Below are 27,997 nucleotides of genomic sequence, written 5' to 3' on the forward strand. Positions count from 1 at the left end.
GCTACTCAGGAGGCTGAGGCAGGGAGAATCCCTTGAACCTGGGAGGTGGAGTTTGCAGTGAGATTGCACCACTGCCCTCCAGCATCGGCGACAGAGTAAGACTGTGTCTCAAAAAAAAAAAAAAAATGCTGGATCTCACTGGCAATGGAAAGGGAAAGGAAAGTTACTGATGGCAACATATTACTAATGGTAAATAAGCACATGAAAGGATACTCAATATCATATGTCATTAGAAAATTGCAAGCCAAAACAATGAGATGCTACTACATAGCTATTATAATGGCCCAAATCCAAAATACCAACACTACTGAGTGCTGGTAAGAACAATGAGCAGAAATAACTCTTATTCATTGCTAGTTGGGATGCAAAATGGTACATCCACTTTGGAAGACAGCTTAGCAGTTTCTTATGACACTAAGCACACTCTTAGCCTATGATTCCATAATTGTGCTTGTTGGTGTTTGCCAAATGAGTTGAAAACTTATGCCCACACAAAACATGCACACAAATGTTTATAGCAGTGTTATTCATAATTACCAAAAGAGAAACAACCAAAGTACCTTTCAATAGGCAAATGGACTAACACTCTATGGTGTAGCCATACAATGGAATATTAATCAGTTCTATATATAAAAAAAAAGAGCTATCAAGCCACAAAAAGGCATGGAAGAACTTTAAATGCGTATTACTGAGTGAAAAAAGCCAATATGAAAGCCTACACACTATGTGGTTTCAAGTATACGACATTTTGAAAAAGGCAAAACTGTGGAGACAGTAAAAAGATCAGTCATTTCCAGGGATTCCTGGGGAGGAAAGAAAGGAGGAATAACTAGGTAGAGCACAGGGGATTTTTAGGGCGGTGAAACTATTATTCTGTGTAACATTGTCATGGTGGGTACATCTCTGTTAAAATCCATAAAATGGACAACACAAAGAGTGAACCCTAATATAATTATGAACTTTAGATAAAAATAATTTATCAACATTTTGTCATCACTTGTAACAAATGTAACACACTAATGTTAAAAATACCACAAGATGTTAAAAATAGGAGAAATGGGGGTGGAGTGAGAGAGTCTACAGACAGGCACTTTAACTTTCACTAATTTTTGCCTGTAAACGTAAAACAGCTCAAAAAGTAATGTCTATTAATTTATATATATATATATAAAATATATATGTGGTTACTACAATGTCTTTTTGAAATTAATACACAGTGAGAGATTGTGTCTAAGAATTGACATGGTCTTTAATTTGAATAACAACATTGAAATACAATATTAGTATATTTAACTATAAATTAAGAAAATAAATTTTTCATATATGAATTGTTTATAACACTTTATTGAAATAACACCCACATCAATCCTCATCATTTCTGAGGCCCACATAATAATTAAAGGCCTCCAGCAGGTCCAATTTCATTCATTCATAGAACCAATGAGTTTCACTCTTGCAGGCCATGAGTAGCAGTTCTTCAATGGACAATGAGATCTAGAAAGAGAAAGATGTGTTCTATTTATTTGTGACTAGTGTCCTAAGTCATGGAGACAGAATCATAGGCTTGGAAGTAGTATCATCTTCCAGGTTACTGTGTAACTCACATTCCCAAGGAACAGACTGACTGGCAAACACTTTGGTCTCCATCCTTGGGATTTCTTCTTCTCCTCTACATTTTGTTTCTCTTTCTCTTTTTTTCTAAATCATTTTTTCTTTTTCCGACCAATGATGTTTGTCCTTTTGTCCTAGGACTGGATCTCATTTATCTTTCTGGGAATAGTGCCATCTCTAAAGACTCCAGGTTAACCCACTTCATATCTAATCATTCCAGTCTAGATACTAAATATTGCAGTGTCAGTCAACATTCCCAGGGCCAGATCTTACCTCACACCTCAGGGTCATAACTCTCTTGACTACATTGGGTTTTGTCCTACTTTCATCATTATTGGCTGTGTGTATTTTGTCCTATCCTGGGAACAAGGAGAGGAGTGAAGAGTTTTCTCTTGCATTTCAATATTAACCCTACTCCTGCATTCTTCCCAGAAAGCCAGGAAATACAATGCCAATGTTTTCCATTCAGTTTATATTTCATGTATAATTAACTTTTGTGTTGAACATGAATAAACTGAAAATTTCTTGAAATAGAAACAATTTGATATAATTTTGTGGGTACAGCGTATACAATCCGTGTCCAACAAATTACTGACATCTAAACTTGTTATAGATTTTTTGTTCCATCATGTACTAATTCAGTAATTCTATTGCAATAAAACTAACATTTGTTTGTTAGTTATAATTCGTTCTTGGTAAGCCTTTTTCTGTGTTTTGCTTATGCTTCCATTATCTTCTAGATGAGCACTTTTGTATATCTAATTTAGAAGCATTACATTAAGAACAGTAAGAGAAAATCCTTTAATCTATATTTCCGCTTAAAATAAGATTGTAATAACATGTGCTCCACCACATATAGATGTTCACAAAACATAAGCAAGTGTGAATATTTTTTCATAACCACTTATGAATAGAAGGGCTCCTATTACATGCACTGTAACGAATTATAAAGTCATAAACACATAATCCTCAAAGTAGCAATAGGCAAATCAGGGAGAGAAAGAGAAAGAGAGAGAGAGCACAATGTTGCTCCCAGAAGACAATGAATTTATTGCTACCACTGAAGAAATTTTTGGAAGGGATGAAGCTTTTTGCTAACATGTACAATAACAACTGCAAAAGGAATAGGACCTGCAATCTTCAGTTGAATCAGTCTATTTATAATCTCATGTAAGATTGGTAAAGACAAAACATAGGTCATGGCTTTCTCATCATTCATTAATTCACCCACTCATTCAAAACACAAATAGATGCATGCTATGCTAGACACTGGGGATACAAATGGTTACAACAATCCCTCAAGTTTCTCAAAGCCAGTGGGAGAAATAGGCATATAAACAACTAATATCATGCACTCTCATAGTGGACACTTGAAGACTGCCTAATGGACTGTGGGACTACAATATAAGATACTGTCAATTTGTCCTAAGAAGGTCACTCACGGGGAAGTGAAGACTGAATTCCATCACAAAGGAATAGTCAAATTTTCCAGGCCAACAGGGAAAATGCTATTCCAGATGGCAGGAACATTGTGAGCAAAGTTAAGGATCAAGGAAAAAATATAAGTATGAAGAGATGACAGTAGAGCCACATTATTCAGTACAAAGGGTGGGGTATTTGGTGGAGAGAAATGAGAATTAGGAGGGAGAGACGGACAGGGTCAGATCAAAAATGGTCATGGTCAACCTAAAACTAAGGAGCTTAGAATTTATCATGAAAGAAGTAGGAGTCATTCAAAGATGTTATAAAGTGAAACATGATGAGATTTGCATTTCAGAATCACAGCGCTGATAGTGGTGCAGAGGCTGGATTACAGGTGGGGATGGAGGAGCTGTGGTGGAGGCCAGGGTAGGAGAGAAAGGAGTGTGAGGAGTGGTGGGGTGAGTCGGGTGGGGATGGATTTCCTAAAAAGGTGATAGAGGAAGGGAGATTGGGTTGGGGCATTCAGAGGCAAAAACAGAAGGAAAAAAAATCTAAAAGGAAGGAGAAGTGATAGGCCTGTGTACCAATTTGAATAATACTACAATTATTTATTGAGAGCTCATGATGTACCAAACATGATATTTTAATCCTCACTACAATTAATTTTGGAAATTTTTAAAAATTTTCTCAATTGATATTCAGAGGAGTTAAATCGCTTATTGATGGCCATGCCAATTTCAAGTTAAGGGATGAGGTTAAAACTAAATGCTACTAGATACAGAGCTGGTGTCCTCTCAACTATATTCTTTGGCCCTCTTAACTGGATCAGCAACAGGGGAGAGGGCAGAGACTAGAATAGCTCTTCACAGTTCTCTGGATCTGCTTGGATGCTGACCAGTTTGGAGGAAGAAGATGAATTAAATGGAGGTAGCTGAGGGATATCCAGGTGCAAAAGGTAAATAAGCAGTTGGATACATGGGTCTGAAGAAGGATCCTGGTGACACTGGTTGGTAGAGGGACCGAGAGCTGAAATTCACCTGCAGTAATTGTTACTCTGTGTCTTCCTGTTGCATTTATGGGTCAGCTCAATATATCTTTTCCTCTATCTTTTAAAGTTAGAATTTACAATACCTACCTAATAGTTACTTCCTGAAGAGTAAAAATCTTCTGTATTAGTTTTTCATTGGTCGTGTTATTAATGCTATCTTCAACAAATATGTATTCATTAACCATTGGGTGCATTGTGCAAATTACACCACACTATTTGATAGAAAGGATGAGGTCTCGTCTTGCTAAATAGTTCTAGTCATCTCCCTTTTATAGTTTCCTTTACTTTGTCTTAAGAGCAAATTATTTTTCTGTTCATTATTCATCTTATTACATGTTCTTTTTGCTTCACTTTAATCTTTTTTTGCAGGAGAAAGATTATAAATAAAAACATCTATATATAACTATAAAGCTTACACTCATAGCTGGCACAGAGTTTTTGCAAAAGCAAAAAGATGAACACTTTAGCTCTTTTGTAGGTATGATTTTGAGTTGAGATGGCAGGAAAATTAAGCCACACCCCCTTTCCCTTTCATCTTTGTCATTGACCAATGGGCTTGGAGCATTAAGGCCACACCCCTATTCTGCATTCTACTGGGGCCCTGGTTACGCCGCCTCTGTCCCAGTCACACAGCTGCCTGGTAGGTGACTGGAGGCGTTGATTAGTGCTTGCTGGGATTTCGCTGACGTGGCCCCAGCCCTGCCTCCCTACCCACCCCATGATGGCAGAAGAAACTCGACAGAGCAAATTGGCTGTAGCCAAGACAAAGGTAAAAACGCACCAGGTCATCACCCCCCAACCCAGCCACAGATCCCCTCCGATGACAAGACCACTGCCAGAGTCCATACCACTCCTGAGGCACACCGGACTGGGCCCCCCAACCCCGGCGCCTCTGGGCTCCACCCACCAAAGTCTTGTCAGTCAGCCCTGCCCCTTCAGCAAGCAGCCCAGTCCCTGCCCTTGCCAATCACCCTAGGGTGACTTTGGGTGGGTGACTCCTGGGGATTCCCACTCCATTACTGGGCCCTCACCTCCTGCCACGCCAAACTCGACCTCCCTGGGCTCTTTGGGCTCGTGTCTCCAAGGACCTCAGTCCCCCAGCCCCAGGCCCTGTCCTCGCCAGTCATCCCTGGGTGACTTTGGGCTGGTGACTCCTGGGGCTCCCTGCTGCACACTCTGCCCTCCTCTCCTGCTGCCTCAAGGAGGACCTCCCTGGGCTCTTTGCGCTGGCATCTCCAAGGAGCTGGGTCCCAACCCTGTGTTTCCCTCCCCCTGACCAGGAGGAGTGGAATGTAGTGATGTCACAATCCACCTAGGAACTGTCATTACTGCAAGACCAGCCTTTGATCTTATGACCCAGTCCCGTAAGCGTTGTCACCCCATTTCTGATTCCTCTGGTCACAGCACAAATTTCCAGCTGCAAAGGGAATGGAGATGATGGGACCTAGGAGCAAGAGGTTTCAGGCTGCCTTACTCCCTTAACATAGACATTGACAGTGGGAAAAGCCTACACTTGCCCCATGAGCTCAAAAGGTTCACAGTGTCTCTGGGTGGCAATGGGAGAATTGGTTTGGTTTGGTTTTCTCTCAGGCTTCTACTTTCCAGAGAGATTTCAACATTCTTTTCTCAGTTCTCTCTCTCATATTCTAATTCTCCATGGTTCTGGGACCAGGCTGCCCTTCAGTCAGTGGTCTCTGAAGTGAGATTTGCTCATCTTCTGTGGAATAGATCTTGGGAAACTGAACTTGACAGTTTGAATCTTCCTGATATTATCTCAACCTTGGGAACTTTGAGTGCCACAGGATAAATGTGGGACATCTTTCTGAAGCATCAGTTTCCCTTGATTCTCTTGAGATCAAGAGAAAAAACATGAATGTACTTAGGGATGACAGTCACATAGGTTTCTAAGAGTATACCAGACTTCTCTCTGAAATGAGACTTGGTTTGTCCTCTTTCTGATAAATTCCAAGATTTAACAAAAAGGCTGCCTTCTGCCATGAGGACACATTGATATAAAAGTTTGAGAGGTACTGGTGCACTTCTTCACACTAACAGACGTGTGAGAATGTCTGACTCTAAACCACACGGCATACACTTCCTGCCTGCTTAATGTTTACTTTTCTACCTCTGCCTCTGGTTTTGGTCCCTGGCAGCTGCTGATTCTTGGCAAAACCTCAGAGCTTGGAGTCAGAAGACTGAGTTTCAAAGTCCCAGTATCGCCTTTTTCTTTTTTCTAGCCATGATATCAATCCCTCTCAGTCACTAAATGATTGTGACAACAGCTTGTACTGTTGTTGCTGTCATTACATCAGATGGTGTCTAAGAGTATTTTGTAAAAACTATAAAGGAGGATGTGGCTGTAGGGGCTGAAAGTTCTCATGAGTATTACTGCTCTTCTTTCCCACAGTTTAAAGAATATTGGCAGAGAAACAGCTGTAGAGTTACAGCAGGAGCAAAGAGGAACAGGAAAACAAATGGCAGTATCCCTGAGACAGCCACTTTTGGTGGTTGCCAGTCACCTGGGGATGTGAGTCTTGGCTGGCCAGGCTCCTGGGGACAGGGGGCCCAAGGGGCAGTAGAGGGTAATTGTTAAAATTGTGGATGGACTGTTGGGTACTGGTTAAGAATTCTGGGTTTGGCCGGGTGTGGTGGCTCACGCCTGTAATCCCAGCACTTTAGGAGACCGAGGCAGGCAGATCACGAGGTCAGGAGATTGAGAGCATCCTGGCTAACATGGTGAAACCCCGTCTCTACTAAAAAATACAAAGAAATTTGCCAGGCATGGTGGCGGGCGCCTGTAGTTCCAGCTACTCGGGAGGCTGAGGCAGGAGAATGGCGTGAACCTGGGAGGCAGAGCTTGCAGTGAGCCGAGATTGTGCCACTGCACTCCAGCCCGGGAGACAGAGCGAGACTCTGTCTCAAAAAAAAGAAAAAAAAAAGGAATTCTGGGTTTGAATCCCGCCTCTCCGCCTCTCCGTCTGGGAGGGATATGATTTACAGCAAGTTGCTCGAGCTCTTTGGGCCTCTCTTTTTACATCTGTATAACAGAGGTGGTATTGTTTGACTTCCATTTGTGAAGTTTAAATGAGATTTGTTATTGTGGTTTTTATGTTAATCCCTAGTACATAATACATGGCCTGCTGTAAACACCCAGGACACCCAGCATTGCTGTTTGATTTTCCTCATCCCCAGTCTCAAGGGGAAGCCAGGACAATGAGAAGAGTCACTTGCCATCAGGAGTCATTGAAATGGCCCCAGGGTGGGATGGTGGGGAGATAAGAACCATGAGAGAAGTTGGCACAGAGTTATGGGACAAAGGTCCAAGATAGGCAGAAAAGAAAATGTTGCCAGTTGATGGGGAAGAAAGGAAGTCAGAGGGCTCAGACACTGAGGGGGACAGAACATCTCCATATGCACTCTCATCTCTTGTAGTCAGCAACAGGTTTCCACGGGGAGGGCCCTACATCATCGGCTACCCTGAAGGATCTGGAGGTAAGAGGCTCTGGGTGAAGGTGCAGTGACCCTGCAGGCCAGCCCTCCAACCTCCTCACACAGAGGGGACTGGGTACTCCTTTGCCAGCTGAGACAGCCCACACACCCCAGCCCTAATGATTGTTCTCTCTACCTCTCGCCAAACTCCTGCTCTACCTCCTCCTCTCTGCATGCGCCTCAGAGCCCGTGCCAAGAACCAGCAGTAGTCTGGGATTCAAGGTCCATAAAAGTCAATGAACTGAAGAACACCATCGAATCTTTGGTAAGAGTTCAGTGGGGTCCCCTGATTCCATGCTGCCAATCCTGGGCTGGGTTTCCCCTTAGGGCCCTGAAGAAAGAGCTGGGGGCCCCTGGTGCCAAGGGTAAATAGGGAGCTGGGGTGCCCAGGCCTCACCTGGAGTGACCCCAGAGCATGCAGCGGGGCTTTTCTTTTGCTGCCCTCTTTGCCGACTCTCTCCTCTCCAGACATCCCTGCTCCAGTCCTTGCTACACGCGCCCTGGGGTTGTTGCCTCTCGGGGAATTGCTACCCTGACTGGTTGTCAGGGGCCCTGTATTTCTGCTGTGACTCAGTCCCTAATTTGATCTTCGATTCTGGACAAGCCACCTCTCCTTTTTGGGCTTGTGTTTCCAGAGGAGGTAGTGAGTATCAAAGGTCTCTGTTAGCTCTGAGAGTCCGAGATTTAAAGGCCCCCTAGAATGGAAGCCTCAGGGCCAAGGGCTCTGTCTGTCCTTTTCCATCCTATATCTGCTGTGAAGAACCATACCTGGCCCGTACGTGCTCAGTAAATGTTTATTGAATGAACGCACTTTCTAAATCACAAGCTGCCAGAAGGAGGGGCCTTTCTCAAACTCCATCTCTAGGGGTTTATGTTACTGTCCTCTCAAGAGAGTCCTGATTCAGACTTTGAGTTCTGTGGCTGTGGGCAAAAGCCAACAAAGACCCAAATCCTCTGTCCTTGGGAGCTTGAGGAGAGTTTACCGGTTCATGTTCCCATTATGTCTGAGAACTTTGCCTTTAAAATCTATTCCTGGCCCCTGCCTACCGCTTCCTGGTCTAGGGAATAGAGTTGAGGGGCCACCCTCCATCACCTTCATTTGACTCTCCCCACAGAAACAACAGAATAAAGAATTGGAACATCAACTGGAAGAAGTAACGTGATTTCCTTTCCTCGCGACATGACTGCTGGGTTTGGGGGGCACTCAGACATAGAGGCCTCAGTCTCATCTCACCCACTCCCAGCCTGGGGAAGAAGGCTCACTCCTCACATTCCACCCCATCCCCACAGGGCCTCTCATAACCTGGTCCCATGGGTGGGCCTGTCCTGGGGCATTGGTGGCATTCTGGGGGCATGTCTCTTGCTGTGCCATCTCTGCCTCCCCCTGGTAAGAGCTCTGTCTTCCTCTTCCTATAGGAAAAGAAAGAAAACAAGAAGAGACACCAGGCCGAATGGGGGCTAAAAGTGAGTGGAGGGTGTGAAGTTTCCTCCTGTCCTCCCGAGAATGTTTCTTTCCTTCTCTTTCAGCACTTGCTTTGTTTTTCTCCCAAAGCTTCAAATCGCGGTATTGAACACCGAGAAAAATGAGCTCCACACGGACCTGTGTCGGACAAAAGGTGTTCTCAGACACTTTGAAGGTAGGAATCTGGACACCCTGTCATCCTTCAACCTGGCACTTTGACAGGTCTTCAGGGGGAGTCCTTTGGGCCCCATCTCAACTCTCATTGCAGAAGAGTCCAAGGATCTGGCAGGCCACCTGCAATGCTCATCACAGTGTATTGGGGAGTTGGAGCGGGCTCTCTCTGCTGTCGCCACCAGACAGAAGAAGGATATCAGTGTGAGTTCAACCACTTGCCCTGTCCCCTGGGTGCCCGGCTTCACAGATGGAGGAGTGAGCCTAAAGGTCCCTTCTGCAGGATGGAATGTCCTGCCCAGAAGGCAGCATGGCCATTTCTCGCTGCTTTTGTTTATGGTTGTTAGAGGCAGCATGGGGCTGAGTCAGCTGCTGTGGGTGAGTTGGGGGGCACTGTGGGGAGTGAGCACTGGACACAGAGCTTGGAGGCCAGGTGCCTGCCCTGCCTTTACCTGGCTGTGGTCTTGGCCAGGTCCTAGGTGGGGTATTGGGTACTTGTACTGTGAAGGTACAGAAGAGTACCTTTAATATGTTACCATTTCTGTAGAGAGGGGAAATGTGTGTGCGTGCGCGTGTTTGTGTATATACTATGATAATAGACATAAAACATGTCTGAGAGGGTTCATAAAAAATTCAGGAGAGAGCAACAGGGTGGCTGGGAGATACTTCCTTTCTGTACTTTCTGAGTTTTGGACTATGCGAATGTATCATCGTTTCAAACAGTGCACATAAAGATTAATTTTCCCCTTCTTATCTGTGCCCCCACCCCCAGCAAGAAAAAAGGGCTTAGAGAATCAGATAGACCTGGTGTTCAAATCCCAGCTCTGCCTAATTGATTGATCTTAGGCAAGCACTTAACCTCAAATACTCCCTGTTTTTTCAAATACACAGTAGAGGTAATCATAGTAACTGTCTCCTGTGGTGGTTGCGAGGATTAAATGGGATTGCTAGCATGGTACCTGTTGAAGCACTCCATAAAGGTTCAAACAGTGGTAATAAGAATAGTAATAACAATAGCAATATTATCTGATCTCTCTGGGCCTCTGTTAGCCAGCTGTAAATTCAGTCTCTTTCCCTGTCCCTTCCAACTTTTCTGAGTTCTTTTAAAAACCAGACTACGGGCTTGGAAATGCCTTGATCTTTACTGACCGAGTTGTTTATTGAGCCTAGCCCTGGCCCTTTTAAGGGGCACTCTGTGGAATGTCCCAGGCTCCCCAGATCGAAACTTCTCACTCTTCACCATCCAGTTCTCGAGCCGCAGTAGAGAACTTAGCTGGTGGCGGTTAAAGAAATCCACAGAGGAGAAGGCACGGCTGAAAACACAGCTAACACGGGTGAGGTTTTGCAGAGGGAGGGATGTGGAAGGAAGATGACCCCAGGTGGCCAGGAGCAGGTGAGGACCAGTGACAGCCCTTCCCAACTTCTGTGCCCATTCTTGCAGTTGAAGGAGTTGCTGACCCAAGTCCAGTCAGAACGAGATCAATATGCTTGCCAAATAGAAGGAGAGAGGGCCCGGTGGCAGCAGAGTATGAGCAAAATGTCGCAGGAGGTGAGATCTGACCCTTCAGCCACCCCACCTTAGATAGGTCACTAGATCTTTCTGGGCATCTGTAAAATGAGAATAGTACAGCCAGAGGTGGTCATGGGTCTGGGCTTTGTGGGGATGGGGGCAGAGAGGGAGATGGGAGCCTGCCCAGCCACCAGTCCCTCTCTCCAGGGCCCTTTCCCTCTGTGCTTTGGGCAGATTGACACATTGAAAATCTCAAAAAATCTCTATACGCATCGGGTAGAGGAGCTGCAGTCCAAACTCAAAAATCAGATGGGTAAGATGGGGCTGGCATGACCTGGGAGCAGGACTGGCATCAGAGGGCTGTGGGGGTGGCTTAGAATGCCCTAGGGAGGTGGGTGGATGGAAGGGAGAGGGAGGCAGAGGGACAGAGGTCTGTGCCAGGAGACAGCAAGTCGTCATCTCTATGAGCCTCAGTGTCCCTATCAGCAAAGGGGGCCCATTGTCAGCCACCCACAGTTCTCTCTATCTGAAAGTGGCTTTGAAGACAGGCTACCATCCAGGTGCAAGGAATCATTAGCAGCGAGGCCAAGTTTGGGGAGCCTGAGAGGAGCTGTGCACCAAGAGGAAGGTTTTTGTTTTGTTTTGTTTTGTTTTGTTTTGTTTTGTTTTGTTTTGTTTTGTTGAGAATCCAGAGGCCCTTATTGGCTGCTTCCTTTCTCAGCTGAACCCTTGCCCCCGGAGCCCCCAGCAGTGCCCTCTGAGGTGGAGCTGCAGCACCTGAGGAAGCAACTCGAGAGAGTGGCAGGAGAGCTCCAGGCCCAGGTCGAAAAGAATCAGCGCGCAAGTCTCCTGAACTGGGTCCAAGATCAGAGCCTTCGGAAGCAGGAGGAGAGGCTTCAGGAACAGCAGAAGAAGCTTCAGCAGCTGGCCAAGCCACAGAGCGTCTTCAAGGAGCTGGTGCGTTGCCCCAGCTGGGGAGCCTGCCCTCCTCCCTAGCCCTCCGAGCCTTTGTTTCCCCACCTCTAAAATGGGGCAGTGTAGCCCTCACGTGAAATGTTACTTCTAAAGGCACCTGTGAACCAGGTGGCTGTGGGAGAGAGGGGATGATTTTTCTAACCTGCCTCCACCCTTCCTGGTGCCATGGGAGGCAGACAGCAAGTTCTGGGGTCTCTAGCTGCAGTGGGTGGTTGCTGATTGCTTCTCTCTGTCCTGAACAATGAGAACAAGAGCACCCTGCATTTGGAGCAGCAAGTAAAGGAGCTACAGGAGAAGCTGGACGAGATGAAGGAGACGGAAACCTCCACCCCATCCAAGAAGGGCTGGGAGGCGGGCGCTAGCCTCTGGGGAGGGGAGGTGCCAGGCCAGAGGCAGCTCCAGCCTGGGGGCTGGTGACCACAGCACCCCCCAGGGCATTCCTGTGGCTGTTTCTTGCTTCCTGCCCTCTGAATTTTAGAGGTGGGTAGCCCTGGGCTCCTCCCAGGTCTGGACATCATCATCCCAGCTAGAGGCATGGAGCCCCCCAGTCACAGGGGAAGAGACAGTGGTATAACAGGCTCCTTATGCCAGGCGCAGTGGCTCATGCCTATAATCCCAGCACTTTGGGAGGCTGAGGCAGGAGAATCACTTGAGGTCAGGAGTTTGAGATCAGCCTGGCCAATGTGGTAAAACCTCATCTCTACTAAAATTACAAAAAAAAAAAAAAAAAAAAAAATTAGCGGGGCATGGTTCATGTGCCTGTAATTCCACCTACTCAGGAGGCTGAGGCACGAGAATTGCTTCAACCCAGGAGGTGGAGGTTGCAGTGAGCTGAGATTGCAACACTGCACTCCAGCCTGGGCCACAGAGTGACACTGTTGTCTTAAAACAAAACAAAAAGACTCCTTACATTAAAACTGGATTCCAGCCTCCGTTCCGCTGGTCACCATTCAAGTACTTTGCATCTCTAAGTCTCTGTTTCTTTAACTTCAAAAGGAAGTTAGCATTTTCCCTACAGAGGTGCTGAGGATTAAATGAGAAGAGAGTGTGAGATTTGAGGCTGGGGAAGGAGGCATGGGGTTCTAGGAAAGCGAGGCAGTCACTTAGGCCTGGAGTAAGGAGACAGGGGTCTGGGCAGCCGACAGAGCCCCCACAGTGCTCTCGCTACCCTATAAATGGGCCCAGAATCTGGAAACCAGCCACCACGTACCCACACACCCAGGGTCTTCCTGCAGGTGGAGCTGAAGAGCCAAGAGGCTCAGAGTCTGCAGCAGCAGCCAGACCATTACCTGGGTCACCTGCAGCAGTACGTGGCCACCTATCAGCAGCTGACCTCTGAGAAGGAGGTGCTGCACAGGCAGTGACTGCAGCAGACCCAGCTAACGAACCACCTGCAGCAGCAGGAAGCTTGGGGCAAAGCGGTGGCCAAGATGGCCCGCCAAAAGTTGCAGGAGACCCAGGGGAGGGAGCTGCTGAGGATGGGGCCGTGAGGGGGACGACCTGGCAAACTTCGTCCCTTCTCACTCTTTCCTGGCCCCTTAGGAGCTCCTGGAAGCTGCCAGCAAGCAGAACCAGCAGCTAACAACCCAGTTTGGCCTCATGGCTCTCCCTGGAGAAGGTACGGGAGACCGCTCAGAGGAAGAGGAGAGAGCCCCAGGAGGAAGGGGGGACTGTTAGCAGCATAGGATTGAGGAGTTGGAAGAGACCTTTAGAACAGCTGGTCACTATGCCGACCGGGTGCCTGCACTAAGTCTGGCATCAGTGTGGTGACCTCCTGTGAGCAGGGGCCACCAAGTTGCCTAAGGATGGCTGAACTGGCCCAGGTCAGAAAGGGAGCAGGTCAGAACTCCCACATCGACCAGTAGTGGGAGTGTGCCTGGGCGGAATAGCAAGATCTTGATTCTTAAAAATAAAGAACAGCAGCTCATTCCTCTCTGGGGAGGGGCTGGCTCAGGGTTACACAGTGAGGGTGGAGGTAGAGGTGGGCCCACGGTACCTCCCTTGTTGGGTTGTCTGAGGACCCCTCTGGCCACCCCCCACAGGAGATGGAGGAGAACCTCGGCCCATGCCGAGCGTCCCAGAGGACCTGGAGAGCGGGGAGGCCACGGTGAGCCTGACTCCTCCTGCACCCACTTTGCCACCTTCCTCTATGGTCCCTGCAAGGCCCCTTTATGCTCTTAGATTCCCTTCCTTCTGATTTCTCTGGACCTTCACCCCTTCCGAGAGCCAGTGGTCAGACACCATTTCACCTGTGACCAACAGGTGCACTCTGAGGCCCCAAGGGAAGGGGCAGCGCTCCACCTCTCTGCCCCATTTCTTCTGTGTATGCCCCTACAAGAATGCTCACGTCTTGCCCTCAGGTGGCATTTTTCAAGGCCACTGGAGCCACTGCCCAGGAGGAGCAGGCATGGTTACGAGAGCAGGTGAAAGAGCAGAGGGTGTGCTGCCAGCGCCTGGCTCACCTGTGGCCTCGGCCTAGAAGGAGCCAGAGGCAGTGGTCCCAGCCCCAGGGACTGGGGGCGAGTCTGTGAGTGGGGAGACCCACCGGGCCCTGCAGGAAGTCATGGAGAAGCTGGCCCACGCCAGTACTCCCCTCCGCCTTCTCCATGACTTGAAAATGCCACCTGAGGGCAGGTCACTGCCGAGATATGACCACAATATTTTGGCTCCAGATCAGCTTTATGGACCACCTGGAGGAGAAGGCAGACCTGAGTGAGCTGGTGAAGAAACAAGAAATACGATGCCATCAGTGAGTGGGAGGCCAGGGCACGGCAGGGGGAGCTGCAGGGCCGTCAGAGAGGCCCCAGTGTCTGAGCCCTGTCCTCCCGCAGGAAAATCCATCACCTTTTAAAAGAGCCAGGGCGCCATGCCAAAGATGCGGCACTGGGAGGAGGAGATCATGAGGCTGGCCCAGGACAGGAAGGAGATGAAGGTAGGGTGTGCAACATCTCTGTGGGGGTGCGGGTGGGGGTGGGGGTGGGTGTGAGGGTGGGCGCAGGCAGTGGCATGACAGCTGAGCACCCCTCCCTCCAGGTGAAGCTGCTGGAGCTGCAGCAGATGGTATCGGGGCCTGTGGCAACTACAACAATGGGCACAGAAAATTCCTGGCCGCTGCCCAGAACCCTGCTGATGAGCCCGGTCCAGGAGCCCCAGCCCCCCAGGAGCTTGGGGCTGCAGACAAGCATGGTGGTGAGTACAGCCCTCAGGCGGGGTGGGCAGGCAGGAAGAGGGGGGCTCCCACTGTGCTCAGATCCCTGCCTCCCTCTCTCCAAAGATCTTTGTGAGGTGAGCCTCACCACCTCTGCGCAAGGAGAGGCCAGGGAGGGTCCTCCCTGTGACAACCCTACTGCACAACCGATCGTGCGGGACCACCAGGAGCACCCAGGCTTGGGCAGCATTGGCTGTCTTCCATTCTTTTGCTGGGCTTGGCTGCCGAGAAGAAGGAGATAAACATCATCATCATCAAAGAGCTGGCCAAGAAATTTTTAATTAAGAAACCAAGTTATGGGGTTAATCTCCGACACAATTCATTTCGTTCATTTGAATGTTAGAGCCACTCATGATTATTTGTGTTTCTAATTTATAGTTTAAGTTTATTTGTAAAAAGTTAAAAGAGAGTGGGTCTCTGTGGCTTTCACTGATGTTCACTCTGGCATCCTTTAGTATTTTTCTTTTTTAATTTCATAATTGTAGGTCATTAGCATGCATATCGAGTTTGCCCTTATGTGGTGGGAGTTCAAACACGCAAAGACTCACTCTTTGCAAAAAATTCTTCTCGTTGGTTTGGAATAGGCTGCCATACTTTTGTAATGTCATTGCGGCATGTATATTCATTACAGAATTCAGATAAAATTTGCCTATGTTCTGCTAGTGTTTGATCTAATCTTAATCACAGTGAGCTCTTCATTAGCTCCATATGTGCTTTGCCCCCAAGTGTGCACTGTTTATTACTTTGTAATATGCCACTATGAGTACTGACATTTAGAGTTGTTCAAAGGCCGAGAACTGGAAACAGCCTTTCCTCCATTTTCTGTGTATTGGTGATGGGAGTCATAACCTTTTGGGGGAGCTTTTTAAATCTCACAGAAGAGGAAAGTGGCCTGCTCCTGGCAGGTATGTGCAGGATAGAGTGTGTTTCATCTGTCCCGGTGCCAAGAATTAGCGCTGTATTATGGTGATTCCCTTAGGATTTGTATGTGCTCTGGGCTCATGAAGATACTGCATCACGAGCTGCAGCAGTTGTACTCTTTTTCGATGACCTAAAAAGGGATGATTTCTGAGGAATGAAAGGCTCCCATCATTGACTGTGGATGTGGAAAACCTTTCCTAGCTTAGAGCATTTGTATCTATAATACGTTTTAAAGTCAGAGTTCATGTTACCTGTTTTAATCACATGACTACATGCCTCAGTACACAAAAGGGCACTGGTTGGCATTCTTCTTAATGTATTTAGTGAAGATCATAAGAAATCCTTTACGAGTCCAAATGTCCCTGGAACAGGCATACAGGCTCTAGCCAAGAATGAATTAGAGTGAAGGAAAGCTGTGTGACGCCTGGCATTCCTCTCTGTCCACGGAGCTTCTTTGAGGCTTGAAGATTGATTTTACCATCTAGACCTCTCTGGCTAATACCTATTCGTCAACCACCTTGGTTACTCTGACATAGGAATTTACTTCTTTTCCTTGAGTGGAAAACACTTTAAAAAATAATAAGAAACATTATTATAAACTAATACGTGTGAGAGTACTTAGTTGAAACAAAAAGGAATTTTAGTAGACAGTATTATACTATCTTTGAAAATCAAGGAGAAATTTATGCAACTTAAAATGTTTACAAACTGCAGTGCAATCTACTGTTTGTGAATGTCGATGTATTATTAGGAAACGTGTCTATACAATCACACAGTTATATTTTCTCACAAACTTCTTTACGAAGAGTGAAATATGTTTCTGTACCTCTCGGTTTCAGTTAGGGACATGTTTTGTGCAATATGTATGTGACTGTGCCTATGCGTGATGAATGAATGCATTTCAGTCATATATTGCCTAAATCATAACTTGATGATGCTTGGGAAAGACTCAACAGTTCAAAGTTCATGAAGTTCTAATGTCTGTGTTCCAGAACACATCACATTATTAGGACGTAGGGAGATATGTATGTGTGCTCCCTGGGGTGGGGATTTCTAGTTACTAGACCATCTCCAGATTTAGCATTTGGCATCCTCCTGATACTTCTATGACATTAACAGGAGAGCAACAATATGATTTAACCAATGGAATAACAGATTTGCTGGCATTCACTGAACGAGGGCAAATATTCGGTCCTTGTGACTTCAACTGACTCTTCCAAATTTTATGAATGTATCAATGTATTAGATAAACCCAGTTTCAGAATGATAAAGAAAAAATGTTGGACCAAATAATGCGGTTAATTAACAGTGGTACGATTTCTAGCCCGTGGGTTTAAAATGCACTTAAAGTCCTGTTCTTGCCTTTTATTTTCTGAACTTGCCGCTTTTGCATTCTTTGAGTTCAGTTTAAAGACAATTACTTTAAGAGCATTTTAAACCCTCGGGCTAGGAATCGGACCACTGTTAATTAGCCACATTATTTGGTCTAACGTTTTTTCTTTTATCATTCTGAAACTGGGTTTATCTAATACATTGATAAATTATTTCAAAGGTACTTTTATCTTTGAAATCACTTCACTTTTACCATGATGAATATCAGTGACTAGGAATGACCTTCAGATAGCGTTTAGCATCTGTAACCAATCTGACAATAATGTGTTCATCAGGTGCCTATGGATTAAATCACACACTGGCATATTTAAGCTGAAAGTCAGTCTGGAAAATAAATTTACCATATTGACTGAAATAGCACTCTTTGTATAGGTATTTGTCATATATTTAAGAAAAAGCTAAAAAGAATGGAAATTGTATGAGAATAACTTCCGTCTTTCTTCAAACTGCAAGCCGTCTTTTGCGATACCTCATTCAGCCGAGTATTTGTGCTCTTCCTCATTCAGTGTAAGGCAGCTCTCAGTTTGCTTAGAAGGCAACATTGGAAGGTTACAGTTCATCAGAAACATAAAATTTTAAAATGTGAGTTCCACTGAACACATTTTAATTTCTGCATGAAAATCAAAACACCAATTTGAAGATTGCAGTATGTAATAATTACTTTAAAAGTATTTGATTAAACCTGATAGATTTTCCAGAAATGAAAAAATATCAGCTCTAAAACCAAAGCTGAATTTTAGAAAATTTGAAAATGTAAATCAGTCCTATCCATAATATAGTTTCTCTAAAACTTTATCTTGAAGAGTCATTTTAAAATAATATAGCTAATAAAAAATGTAACTGCTATCTTAATGTTCTGAAATAAGTTAAAACATTTTAAAATATGAATACTGCAGTACAAAAGAAAGAAACGGTGGGAAGGAAAAGCAGAGAAAGAAATGCCAATTCCAGTCCAAAGCTTTATTTGCCAAGTTTTCTTAGAATGAATTTTACTAATTTATGAATTCTTGTAAACAGAATGTGTAATGGAAATACTGAAAGATTTTTCCCTAGAGTGGCATTATTGACTGCTGATGTGATGCTACTGTAATGTAATAAATTATTAAATTGTTTCAAAGTGTTGTTTTTGCGTTAAAATTTTATTTTGCCTTTCTTGAAAACTATAGTATTAAAGGTATTGATACTGTGCAAATGCTGGGCATGCTTGGCATGCCCACAAAATAAAAAAGTTATGGGATTTAAAAAGTTGTGGGGTGAAAAAGTTATGGGATAAAAAATATAAAAAAGTTGTGGCAAAAAAACTTGTGGGAAAAAAGTAGAAAAAAGTTTTACGAAAAGTTACAAAAAAAAGTTATGAAAAAGAAGTTATGGGATTTGTTTAAAAAGTCACGGAATAAAAATAAAAATTAAAAGCAGGCCCCTGTCAGCAAAGCCTGGAGAAGTGGGGCTGGAGTCTCCACCGCCACCATGTCCCTACCACCCCTTCCCAGGAACCCCTGTACAATTAGGGTAGCAGGACAAGACCTCTGTCTAATGGGGAAAGACAAACAGACCCTTTGCCACCTTGACCAGGGCTGAGTCCCTAAATTTCTGGATGATGATGATTGTTATTTAAGAGCCAGAGGCTGGTGGAGTTGGTTTGTTTGGAGGAGGCCTGATGGCCCCCTTACTCTCACCATAGCAACTTTTCCCTCAGGGGGACTCCCATCTTCTTATTCAGAGAGATAGTTGAGGCAGGAAAGTGGGGCTAACGGTGGACCAGCGAGGGCATGGGCTGCTGGGGTGGCCCCCCTTCCCCGGTGTACATACTGTGTCTGTGTAACATTTTGTATATTCCAGAGGGTAGGGCTGCCCCTGTATCATACCTAGCAGTGGTTGGAGCTGGCACATGGGAGGAGGTTCTAATAATTATTTGTGGCTGGGAAACTTATTTATTGCTAGCATAGGACAGAGGAAGGAGGCGGGGATGGGGTCGTGGCTCCCTGGTGATGCGACTCTTGTTTATTTTGCTTTTTATTTTGGAATAAATGGATTTAGACATACTCCTCGGCCTGGTGTGTTCGCGTTTCCCTCAGTGGGTCCTGGAGTTTGTGCCACCAAACAAGGAGTCCCAGAGTGTCTTGAGCATGTCCAGCTAGGCTGTTGGGGACCTTCCAGGCATGTTACCTGTATGCTGCCTGGTGGCGCCTGGAGGATTCCACGGGGACTGCCATGGCGCCTATGGGGCGCAGTCCGGCCCTGACAGTCAACAGGCTCAGAAGCCTGATCTAGCGGTGGCCGGGAAGACAGGTACCAGCACCTAAGGGCACTGACTTCCGCCCACCCCAGGAGTCTTCCCTGCCGTCTCCTTGCCTCCCTCTCCTGTCTGCACCTGGTGGCCTGTTCTGTCTGTCCCTCCAGAGTGCCAGCTGCCCCCCAGGCTCCCTTCAGGCTGAGTTCGTGGCCCTGCCCCCTGGTGGCCAGAGCCTGCTTCACAGGATAAGAGCCAACTGAGTTCCAGGGGCTTTCCAGGAAAAGTGTCCCTTGGAAAAGGTATGGCCTTTTCACCCCTCCAAACAGCACACTAAAAATGGCTTGGCCTTTCCCCTCCCCTGAGCTCCACAGAGAACACACCCAGCAGACGACACACTTCCCCGTCATCCAGAAATGGGTTTGATTCTCAGCCAAGGGACAGCAGGACTGGTAGAGACTGTCAGGCCACACAGCTGCCTGCACAGCACTCCCATGCTTGGTGGGGGGGTGGGGCGGAAGGGATAGCGGGGGCTGATTCTCCATAGGCTGGGCATGACAGGGAGGCTCACTGGAGGTCGTGCACTTTGGAGGGGCAATGTCAGGTGACAGCTTTCTCTTGTTGGACCACAAGACTCCAAAAGGACAGCACAGTGACTGATTCCCAGCACTAGAGGCGAGGCGGTCGGCCACATGTAGGTGTAGGGGTGTGTGTGTGTGTGTGTGTGTGTGTGTGTGTATGTGTATTTATAGATATTTATAGAACAATGCAGGGGCATACCACAGAGGTGGGCACAAGTTTTCACAACGGTCACACCTGGATGTGTCAGCTCACCACCACAACAGACTACTAAGTCACAGATGAAGGGGGCTGGCTTTGGGGCTGGGGGAGCCACTGCCAAGTCACAGAACAGCCACCCAGGCAGGCTTGGAAAGGGAGGCCTCCGAGAAGAGGAGGGATCTGTTTAGAGATCGAAGGGGGGCCTGGGGCTGCCAGGATGGGATGGACTTGCCTGACCCGATCGGCTGGCAGTTGAAGAGAAAGCAGAGAGAAAACAGGAGAAAGAAAAGGGAGCAGAGAGCTGGTGAGGCAAGTGCAGAGCACAGGTGTGCCACAGCAGCTGTGGGAGGGCCAGGGAGGGGAGGGTGCAGGTGAGGGTGTGGCAAGGTTCCTGGAAAAGAGGGGCTGGAAGGGAAAGGGGAGGAAGATGGAGGGAGGAGCCGGAGCTTCACAGGTAGTGCCTGGGGGCTGCGGCGGCCCTCCTCACCCCACACATGCTGGCCTCTTCCATTGCACTCAGGCAGTGCACCCATAGGTCAGACCAATGCTCGATCCCCTTGGGCTTCCCTCTTCTCTGATCACCAACCAACTTGTCTTCCAAGCTGTCTTCCAAGCTGTCTTCCAACCAACTGGTCCGGGGCCACCTCTCACCTTGGGGAGCCCAACGCAACAGCCACCAGGCCTGACAGAAGGAACACTGCTTGAACAAGGATGATGAAGCTAAATGGGATGGATGGCTGGAGTGATCGCCGGAATCCCCTCTGGGTGGTCAGAAAGCCCAGGACCCTCTGAAGGGACCCTGGGGGAGGCAGGGAGGGCAGGCAGCCGGAAGCCACTGGCTATAGACTTATAAGTCTAAGAGGGGAGCCTCAGCTTGTTGGGGCTTGCAGGTCACATAGGTGAGGCTGGGTCCTTCCTCCTAGGAAAAGAAGAGGGAGACCACGGCAAGGGAGGTGGGTGGGCTTGCTGGGCAGAGCTCAGCTGGGCCAGCAGGCACTGTGGTCCCTTTGGCTGAATAGCAGGGCCGACCTCTAGGAGCAACAAGCCAAGGTGCGTGAGCCTGCTGGCTGGCGGTAGTGCTTCAGCGGGGCCCAGGGACCCTGCCTTCAGTCACATGCTAGCAGCTATGATGGTACCTGGGAGGGAGGGAAGGGGGCTGTGTGCCCCTACCTGGCCTGTGAGGTGTGTTTTGGGTTGACCGTGTGCATGGGACTCTTGAGGTTTTATCCTAGATCACCACTGTTTTGCCAACAGATAGAGGAGGTGGGACCCTATCACCCCTGCTCTGCAGTGGATTTGGCTCTCAGCACTCCAAGGCATCCAGGCTGGGAGCTGGATGCCCCACCCTGGCAGCATGGCTCAGACAGCACAACAGGTACAGCATGCCCAGGATGACATTCCTAGGCCTCTGGCCACCTCAGAGTACAGCCCCACACACAACTCCCTCCAAGCTCTCAGCCCTTACACCATAAACCACGAGCTCCCCGACGGCTCCAGAGAGCACCCACATCTGCCAGCTTGGGCACGGAGCCTGTTCCAAGAGCCCCCAGGCTCAGCCATGGGGGCTGCGGGGCTTTGGGGCCATGGGGCCAGCCCTGGTACCTGCATCTGGCAAGGATGCTCTGCACCTGCAGCCAGGAGTTGCCCACGGGCCCCCATGTGCACGCTGATGGTGGTCGTGTTGGTGTCACCGATGATGCTGAGCGCCTCCTTCAGCACGTGGTGAATGCGCAGCATCTCATCCCGCCACTGTGCCTGCTCTGCCAACTCCTCCCTCAGTGTGTTCTGGTTCCCATGCAAGTACAGGTTGGACAGCAACTCTGATAATATGAACTCCTTGGTCTGAGAGAGGGCAAAGAGGGAAGGAGGTTGGGACCTGATGCCTGTGCTGGGACAGTGTGCTGGACTTGGAGCCCCGAATATGGCTTTTCACACGCGGCTTCTACACCACTTAGACTCAAAGATCTGCCTCCCCACTGCCCTTTTCTCACTCAGATAGGGACACTGAGCTCCAGAGGAAAAGTCACCTGTCCAAGGTCACAGATCTGGCAGGGGACCCAGGACCTATCATGCCACCAGCACACCTGTCTACTCAGTTTTTTAAAAAAAATTTTTTTTGGAGATAGGATCTCGCTCTGTCGCTAGGCTGGAGTACAGTGGGTGAGATCACCGCTCACTGCAGCCTCAACCTCTTGGGCTCAAAGTGACCCTCCAATGTCAGCCTGTCGAGTAGCTAGGACTATAGGCACGTGTCACCACCAAGCCCAGCTATTTTTAAAATTTTTGTGTAGAGACCAGGTCTCACTATGTTGCCAAGGCTGGTCTCGAACTCCTGGACTCAAGCTATCCTCCTGCCTTGGCCACCCAAAGTGCTGGGATTACAGGCATGGGCCGCTGTCCTCAGTACCATGTTATATTTCTATGAGACAGCTCTGGTCTGGACCGTGCCTCCCTCCCTGGACCTGGTCCCATAGGGCTGGTCGGCATCTCCCCCTGGCCAACATGGCCACCTGCATCCTCAATGCCACAGGAGCCCCCTGCTCCCATAAGGTGGTGCATGCATGTTCCTGATGATGACATGCATGATGGCCTTGGGCGTGACACCAACCATGAGGTCCCACACGGTCTTGTTGACAATGGCCATGTAGGAGTCCACCAGGTTCTGCGTGGTTTCCATTTGCTGCTCCAGCTGTGAGTCTATGGAGTGCATGAAGCTGTCAGAGCCATTCTCCTCGGCCTTGCTCTCCTGTCATGGAGAACACAAGGGCATCAGGGTGGCCAGGCCACGCAGCCAGGCTCCAGGAATCCCTAGGATCTCAGCACTTCCAAGGGTACCTGGAACATTGAGGCACAGAGAGAAGCAACTGGCCTGAACATGCACCCAGCTCCCCACATGCTCTAGACGGTTTCAGGTCTCTGCCTCTCAGAACCCCAGACTCCCCTGATTCAGTCTCCTCTTAGTTCTGACTCTAGTGCCCAGAATTTGCCTCAAGTTACCAATCCAGAAATTGGAAAAGAACATCTCCAGGTCCCTTGCTTGGAGACCTGGCCAGAGCTTGTGCCAGGATGCAGACGCCTGGCAGGAGGCAAGAAAAGGGCATATTCACTTTCCCCTTGTCCAGGGAGGCCCATGCACCAACACTGCCACCGCCGCTGCCACCAGGGAACACAGCAAAGTAGACACACACAGAGAGGAAAACGGGAAGGGTTGAGTGACCTGCGACACTGCACCCCAACTTTAATGCATTGTGGAATTCAGTTAGCTCATATTTTATTGAGGATTTTTGCATCAATATTCATCAGTGATATTGGCCTGTAGTTTTCTTTTTTGGATGAATCTTTGGTTTTGGTATCAGGGTGATACTAGCCTTGTAGAAAGAGTTTGGAAGTATTCCCTCCTTCTCTATTTTTGGAATCGTTTGGGTAAGGTTGGTATTAGTTCTTCTTTAAAAGTTTGCTAGAATTCAGCAGTGAATCATCAGGTCCCAGGCTTTTCTTTGCTGGGAGATTTTTACTACCGCTTTGATCCCATTATTTGTTATTGGTCTGTTCAGGTTTTGGCTTTTATCATGGTTCAATCTGGGTAGTCTGGATGTGTCTGGAAATTTATCCATTTTTAGTAGGTTTTCCTATTTCTTCGCATATAGTTGCTGATAATAGCCACTAGTGATCCTTTGAGGTTTTGTTTGTTTGTTTGCTTGTTTTTTGAGATGGAGTCTCGCTCTGTCTCCCAGGCTGGAGTGCAGTGGCGCGATCTTGGCTCACTGCAAGCTCCGCCTCCGGGGTTCATGCCATTCTCCTGCCTCAGCCTCCTGAGTAGCTGGGACTATAAGCGTCTGCCACCATGCCCGGTTAATTTTTGTTATTTTTAGTAGAGACGGGGTTTCACTGTGTTAGCCAGGATGGTCTCGATCTCCTGACCTCATGATCCACCCACCTCAGCCTCCCAAAGTGCTAGGATTACAGGCATGAGCCACCGCGCCTGGCCTGAGTTTTTGCAGTATCAGTTGTCATGTTTCCTTTTGTTTGTCAATGTGGTGTATCTTTTCAAAAAACCAACTTTTTAAGAAATTATTTTCTTTTATTTTCTTTTATTTGGAGACAGAGTCTTGCTCTGTCACCCAGGCTGGAGTGCAGTCATGCAATCTCAGCTCACTGCAACCTCTGTCTCCCATGTTCAAGCGATTCTCCTACCTCAGCCTCCTGAGTAGCTGGGATTACAGGCGTGCACCACCACGCCCGGCTAAGTTTTGTATTTTTAGTAGAGACGTGATTTCACCATGTTGGTCAGGCTGGTCTTCAACGCCGGACCTCCTGAACCGCCCATCTCAACCCCCAAATTGCTGGGATTATGGGTGTGAGACATCAGAGCCGGCCCACAGTTTGTTGTTAAATTTTACTTATTTACTTTTTTTTTTCTTAAGAGACAGGGTCTCATTCTGTTGCCCAGGCTGGAGTGCAGTGGTGCAACCATGGCTCACTGTAACCTTGAACACCTAAACTCAAGAGATCCTCCCACCTCAGCCTCATGAGTAGCTGGGACTACAAGCCTGCACCACCACACCCAGCTAATTTTTCTGGTTTCTGTAGAGACAGGGTTTTGCTGTGTTTTCCAGGCTGGTCCTGAATTCCTGGCCTCAAGAATCCTCCTGCCTCAGCCTCCCAAAGTGCCGAGATTACAGGCATGAGCCACCATGCCCGGCCTATATATACATTTCCTTTTCCAAGTTATATAAAGTATGCTGTATGCATCCTTCTGGAATTTGTTTTTTTCCCCTTAATAGTATATTGTTAAGATTCTTATTGTTGTTTATAGCTGGCATTTATTCTTTTTGACTGCTTGTGACATCACCAGAAGATAGAGATCCTGAGATCTCTTAAGAACTGCTGCTGGGGCCGGGCACGGTGGCTCAAGCCTGTAATCCCAGCACTTTGGGAGGCCAAGGCGGGCGGATCACGAGGTCAGGAGATCGAGACCATCCTGGCTAACACGGTGAAACTCCGTCTCTACTAAAAATACAAAAAATTAGCCGGGCATGTTGGCGGGCGCCTGTAGTCCCAGCTACTCGGGAGGCTGAGGCAGGAGAATGGCGTGAACCTGGGAGGCGGAGCTTGCAGTGAGCCGAGATCGCGCCACTGCACCCCAGCCTGGGGGACAGAGCAAGACTCCGTCTCAAAAAAAAAAAAAAAAAAGAACTGCTGCTGGGCCAGGTGCAGTGGCTCACACCTGTAATCCCCACACTTTGGGAGGCCGAGGTGGGTGGATCAAGAGGTCAGGAGATCGAGACCATCCTGGCTAACACAGTGAAACCCCATCTCTACTAAAAAAATTAGCCAGGTGTGACGGTGGGCACCTGTAGTCCCAGCTACTTGGGAGGTTGAGGCAAGAGAATGGGGTGAACCCAGGTGACAGAGCTTGCAATGAGCCGAGATTGTGCCACTGCACGTTAGCCTGGGCGGAGCCTGTCTCAAAAAAAAAAAAAAAAAAAAGGAACTGCTGCCTGCTGCTGGGAGCATACACTGGTATGACCACCTTGGAAAACAGTTTGGCTCCATCTCATAAGGTTGAATATTCACACTCCTCCCAGCCCAGCAATTCTACTCTACATCCAAGACAAATTCTTGCCTATATAAAACAGGGGATGTGGACAAGGCATGCAGCTCTGTTCAAAATAGCAAAAACTTATTGCCAACTGGAGAGTAGCTGACTAAATTGTGCTTTTTCTTCCCTTTGATTTCCTGTAGTCTTTTTTTTTTTTTTTTTTGAGACGGAGTCTCGCTCTGTCGCCCAGGCTGGAGTCCAGTGGCGCGATCTTGGCTCAATGCAAGCTCCGCCTCCCGGGTTCACACCATTCTCCGCCTCAGCCTCTCCGAGTAGCTGGGACTACAGGCGCCCACCACCATGCCCGGCTAATTTTTTTGTATTTTTAGTAGAGACGGGGTGTTCACCGTGGTCTCGATCTCCTGACCTCATGATCCGCCCGCCTCGGCCTCCCAAAGTGCTGGGATTACAAGCTTGAGCCACCGTGCCCGGCCTCCTGTAGTCTTATGATGCAAGTGGCTTTCCCATGGCTAGCTTGGGGAGGGGGATACTGTTGGCAGTCGAGTCTGGGGTGGCAGTCCTGCTTAGCCCTAGGGCAATGGTGCTGCCCAAAACAAGAGTAAACAGAACGAGTTACCCAGTCGAGCCAATGCCTTGGGGCCCTGGAGGTACAGACTTGTACCTGTAGGAAATAGCCATCATACACATCAGTCTTTTCAAATGCTTTTGTCACCGGGCTGAGTCCAAAGGACATCCTCTCCCAAAACATTACAAAGTTTATTGGGGCTACCATTTATCGAGCATTTATCATGTGCCTGAGCATGTCCTAGTGTACTAATTGCATGCATTATTTTATTATTTTATTAATTTATTTATTTACTTATTCATTTCTTAGAGACAGGGTCTCTTTCTGTTGCCTGGGCTGGAGTGCAGTGGTGCAATCAGGGCTCACTGCAGCCTCAAACTCCTGGGCTCAACTGGTCTCACCTCAGCCTCCCAAGTAGCTGGGACTACAGGCATAAGTCACCAAGTCCAGCTAATTTTTAAAGAAACATCTTTAAATAAACATTTTAAATAAATGGGGTTTGGCTTTGTTGCCCAGGCTAGTCTTGAACTCCCGGCTTCAAGCGAGCCTCCTCCTTTACCCTTATTGTTGCATTTAATCTTCACCATCACCCCATAAGAGTGCCTGGGGGTAAGTTCTCCACACAGTAACAATGTAGCAACCTCCACTTATAGGTGACAACGAGATTCAGTTTAGTCAAACAACTTCCCAAAGGTCACACAGCTGGCGAGTGGCTGAGCCAAGATGAAGACCTAGGACTCTAAAGCTGGTGCACCAGTAAATGAGAAAATCTCTGGGGGTTCACTATAGCTTCCTCCCAAGAAATCTTTCTCCAAACGTTCTAAAAACAATGACAGATCCATCTTTCATAAAGCAAACAAAACTAGCAGCCCCTTCATTTTGGGTTGGGTAGTGGGGGGAGGATAAAGGTTAGCTAAGCTCCAGGGCATCCCATTTTAATCCTACATATTTATGAGGCAATTGCCAGCACAGCACCCCAAACCTGAAGAACCCTGCACAGCTGTCTCTGTGGGGCATGGCGTGTCCATGGATGTAAAGATTTTCCAATGTGTGCTTACAGGCCAGTGGCATCATCCTCAGTCACAGGTTAAAGGGCAGCTAGGCCTGGCCTGCTAGGCACCACCGTGAGAATCTGCTGAGCTTTCCAACTAGTGTTATCTGTTGTTTGCAGTGACAGACACCCTGAAAAGAAGGGGTGTGGGTGGGGAAAGTTCTGATTTGAGGTCCCCTGATCCGGGCACGATCTCTTTTCCCAGTCGCAGGAATCAGGGGACTCCATCTGTAAACACAGGCTCAAGCTATGTCCCCCAGCCCCCTCTTTCAACCAGGTGCCACCCTCTGCTTCTCTTCCATAGACAGCCTCGAGCTGCCAGCTTTCCCTTAGGATCTGTGCCCTCAGGCCTGGCTTAATTTTTTCCTCTCCAAAGAGCCATCTGTAGGGCCAGAGCCCGGCAAAGCCTAACTCATTACTGGATGCCGGTTCCTTTGCCTGACTTTCAGTGATTCCTGCCTTACCCTGGGGTTTATGTTTCTTGTCTCAACACTAACATTTCTCATTCCTCCACAAGTTGAATTGCTCATTCCAGCCAACTGAAGCACACTCTTCTTGACAGTTAGCTTGAGGCACATGGTTGATGCTTAAAAAAAAAC

General features: G+C 47.8%; 2 protein-coding genes and 1 long non-coding RNA gene across 5 annotated transcripts in view; 1 reads left to right on the plus strand and 2 right to left on the minus strand.

Annotated features, from left to right (window-relative positions):
- Positions 1–18,331, plus strand: part of LOC129482542 (golgin subfamily A member 8S-like) — a 51,390-nt gene extending 33,059 nt beyond the window's left edge. Inside the window, exons 1-20 of one of the 3 annotated variants that reach the window (XM_063639051.1) lie at positions 4,507–4,850; positions 6,489–6,608; positions 7,514–7,573; positions 7,755–7,835; positions 8,686–8,724; positions 8,987–9,034; positions 9,123–9,207; positions 9,301–9,405; positions 10,422–10,537; positions 10,645–10,752; positions 10,948–11,026; positions 11,435–11,667; positions 11,923–11,984; positions 12,748–12,760; positions 13,234–13,306; positions 13,731–13,795; positions 14,361–14,437; positions 14,520–14,620; positions 14,722–14,877; positions 14,963–18,331. In XM_063639051.1, the coding sequence (XP_063495121.1) occupies positions 4,800–4,850; positions 6,489–6,608; positions 7,514–7,573; positions 7,755–7,835; positions 8,686–8,724; positions 8,987–9,034; positions 9,123–9,207; positions 9,301–9,405; positions 10,422–10,537; positions 10,645–10,752; positions 10,948–11,026; positions 11,435–11,667; positions 11,923–11,984; positions 12,748–12,760; positions 13,234–13,306; positions 13,731–13,795; positions 14,361–14,437; positions 14,520–14,620; positions 14,722–14,877; positions 14,963–15,138 (1,848 nt within the window). In that variant the 5' untranslated portion in view covers positions 4,507–4,799 and the 3' untranslated portion in view covers positions 15,139–18,331. Of the gene's footprint in view, positions 1–4,506; positions 4,851–6,488; positions 6,609–7,513; positions 7,574–7,754; positions 7,836–8,685; positions 8,725–8,986; positions 9,035–9,122; positions 9,208–9,300; positions 9,408–10,421; positions 10,538–10,644; positions 10,753–10,947; positions 11,027–11,434; positions 11,668–11,922; positions 12,012–12,747; positions 12,761–13,228; positions 13,307–13,730; positions 13,796–14,360; positions 14,438–14,519; positions 14,621–14,721; positions 14,878–14,962 lie in introns of those variants that run through there. The other 2 variants (XM_063639050.1, XM_063639049.1) reach the window with 2 other exon arrangements.
- On the minus strand, positions 1,325–5,388 carry LOC134736629 (uncharacterized). Its single transcript, XR_010120735.1, has 2 exons — positions 5,113–5,388; positions 1,325–1,494 (listed from the first exon to the last, which is right to left on the minus strand). It is a non-coding gene; the product is annotated as an uncharacterized lncRNA (long non-coding RNA).
- Positions 18,332–21,906: 3,575 nt separating the features above from the next.
- LOC129482568 (putative GED domain-containing protein DNM1P46) lies at positions 21,907–27,993 on the minus strand. The gene is made up of 4 exons (XM_063638495.1): positions 27,863–27,993; positions 22,828–22,965; positions 21,975–22,061; positions 21,907–21,918 (listed from the first exon to the last, which is right to left on the minus strand). The coding sequence occupies exons 1-4, from the start codon at positions 27,974–27,976 to the stop codon at positions 21,907–21,909; spliced, it is 351 nt and encodes a 116-aa protein (XP_063494565.1). The 5' UTR covers positions 27,977–27,993.
- Between the last annotated feature and the right edge of the window lie 4 nt (positions 27,994–27,997).

This window comes from Symphalangus syndactylus, chromosome 5, assembly GCF_028878055.3.
Source record: "Symphalangus syndactylus isolate Jambi chromosome 5, NHGRI_mSymSyn1-v2.1_pri, whole genome shotgun sequence".
Taxonomy (NCBI): domain Eukaryota; kingdom Metazoa; phylum Chordata; class Mammalia; order Primates; family Hylobatidae; genus Symphalangus; species Symphalangus syndactylus.

Bases quoted from the DNA above. Each gene is read 5' to 3' on its own strand.
- LOC129482568 (XM_063638495.1), bottom strand. From the start codon at position 27,976: ATGTGCCTCAAGCTAACTGTCAAGAAGAGTGTGCTTCAGTTGGCTGGA. The intron at 22,966-27,862 runs GTAAGGCAGGAA...TCTCCATGACAG, and splicing joins CAAGAAACATAAACCCCAGG to GAGAGCAAGGCCGAGGAGAA. The intron at 22,062-22,827 runs GTTGGTGTCACG...GCCCTCTCTCAG, and splicing joins AGACCGTGTGGGACCTCATG to ACCAAGGAGTTCATATTATC.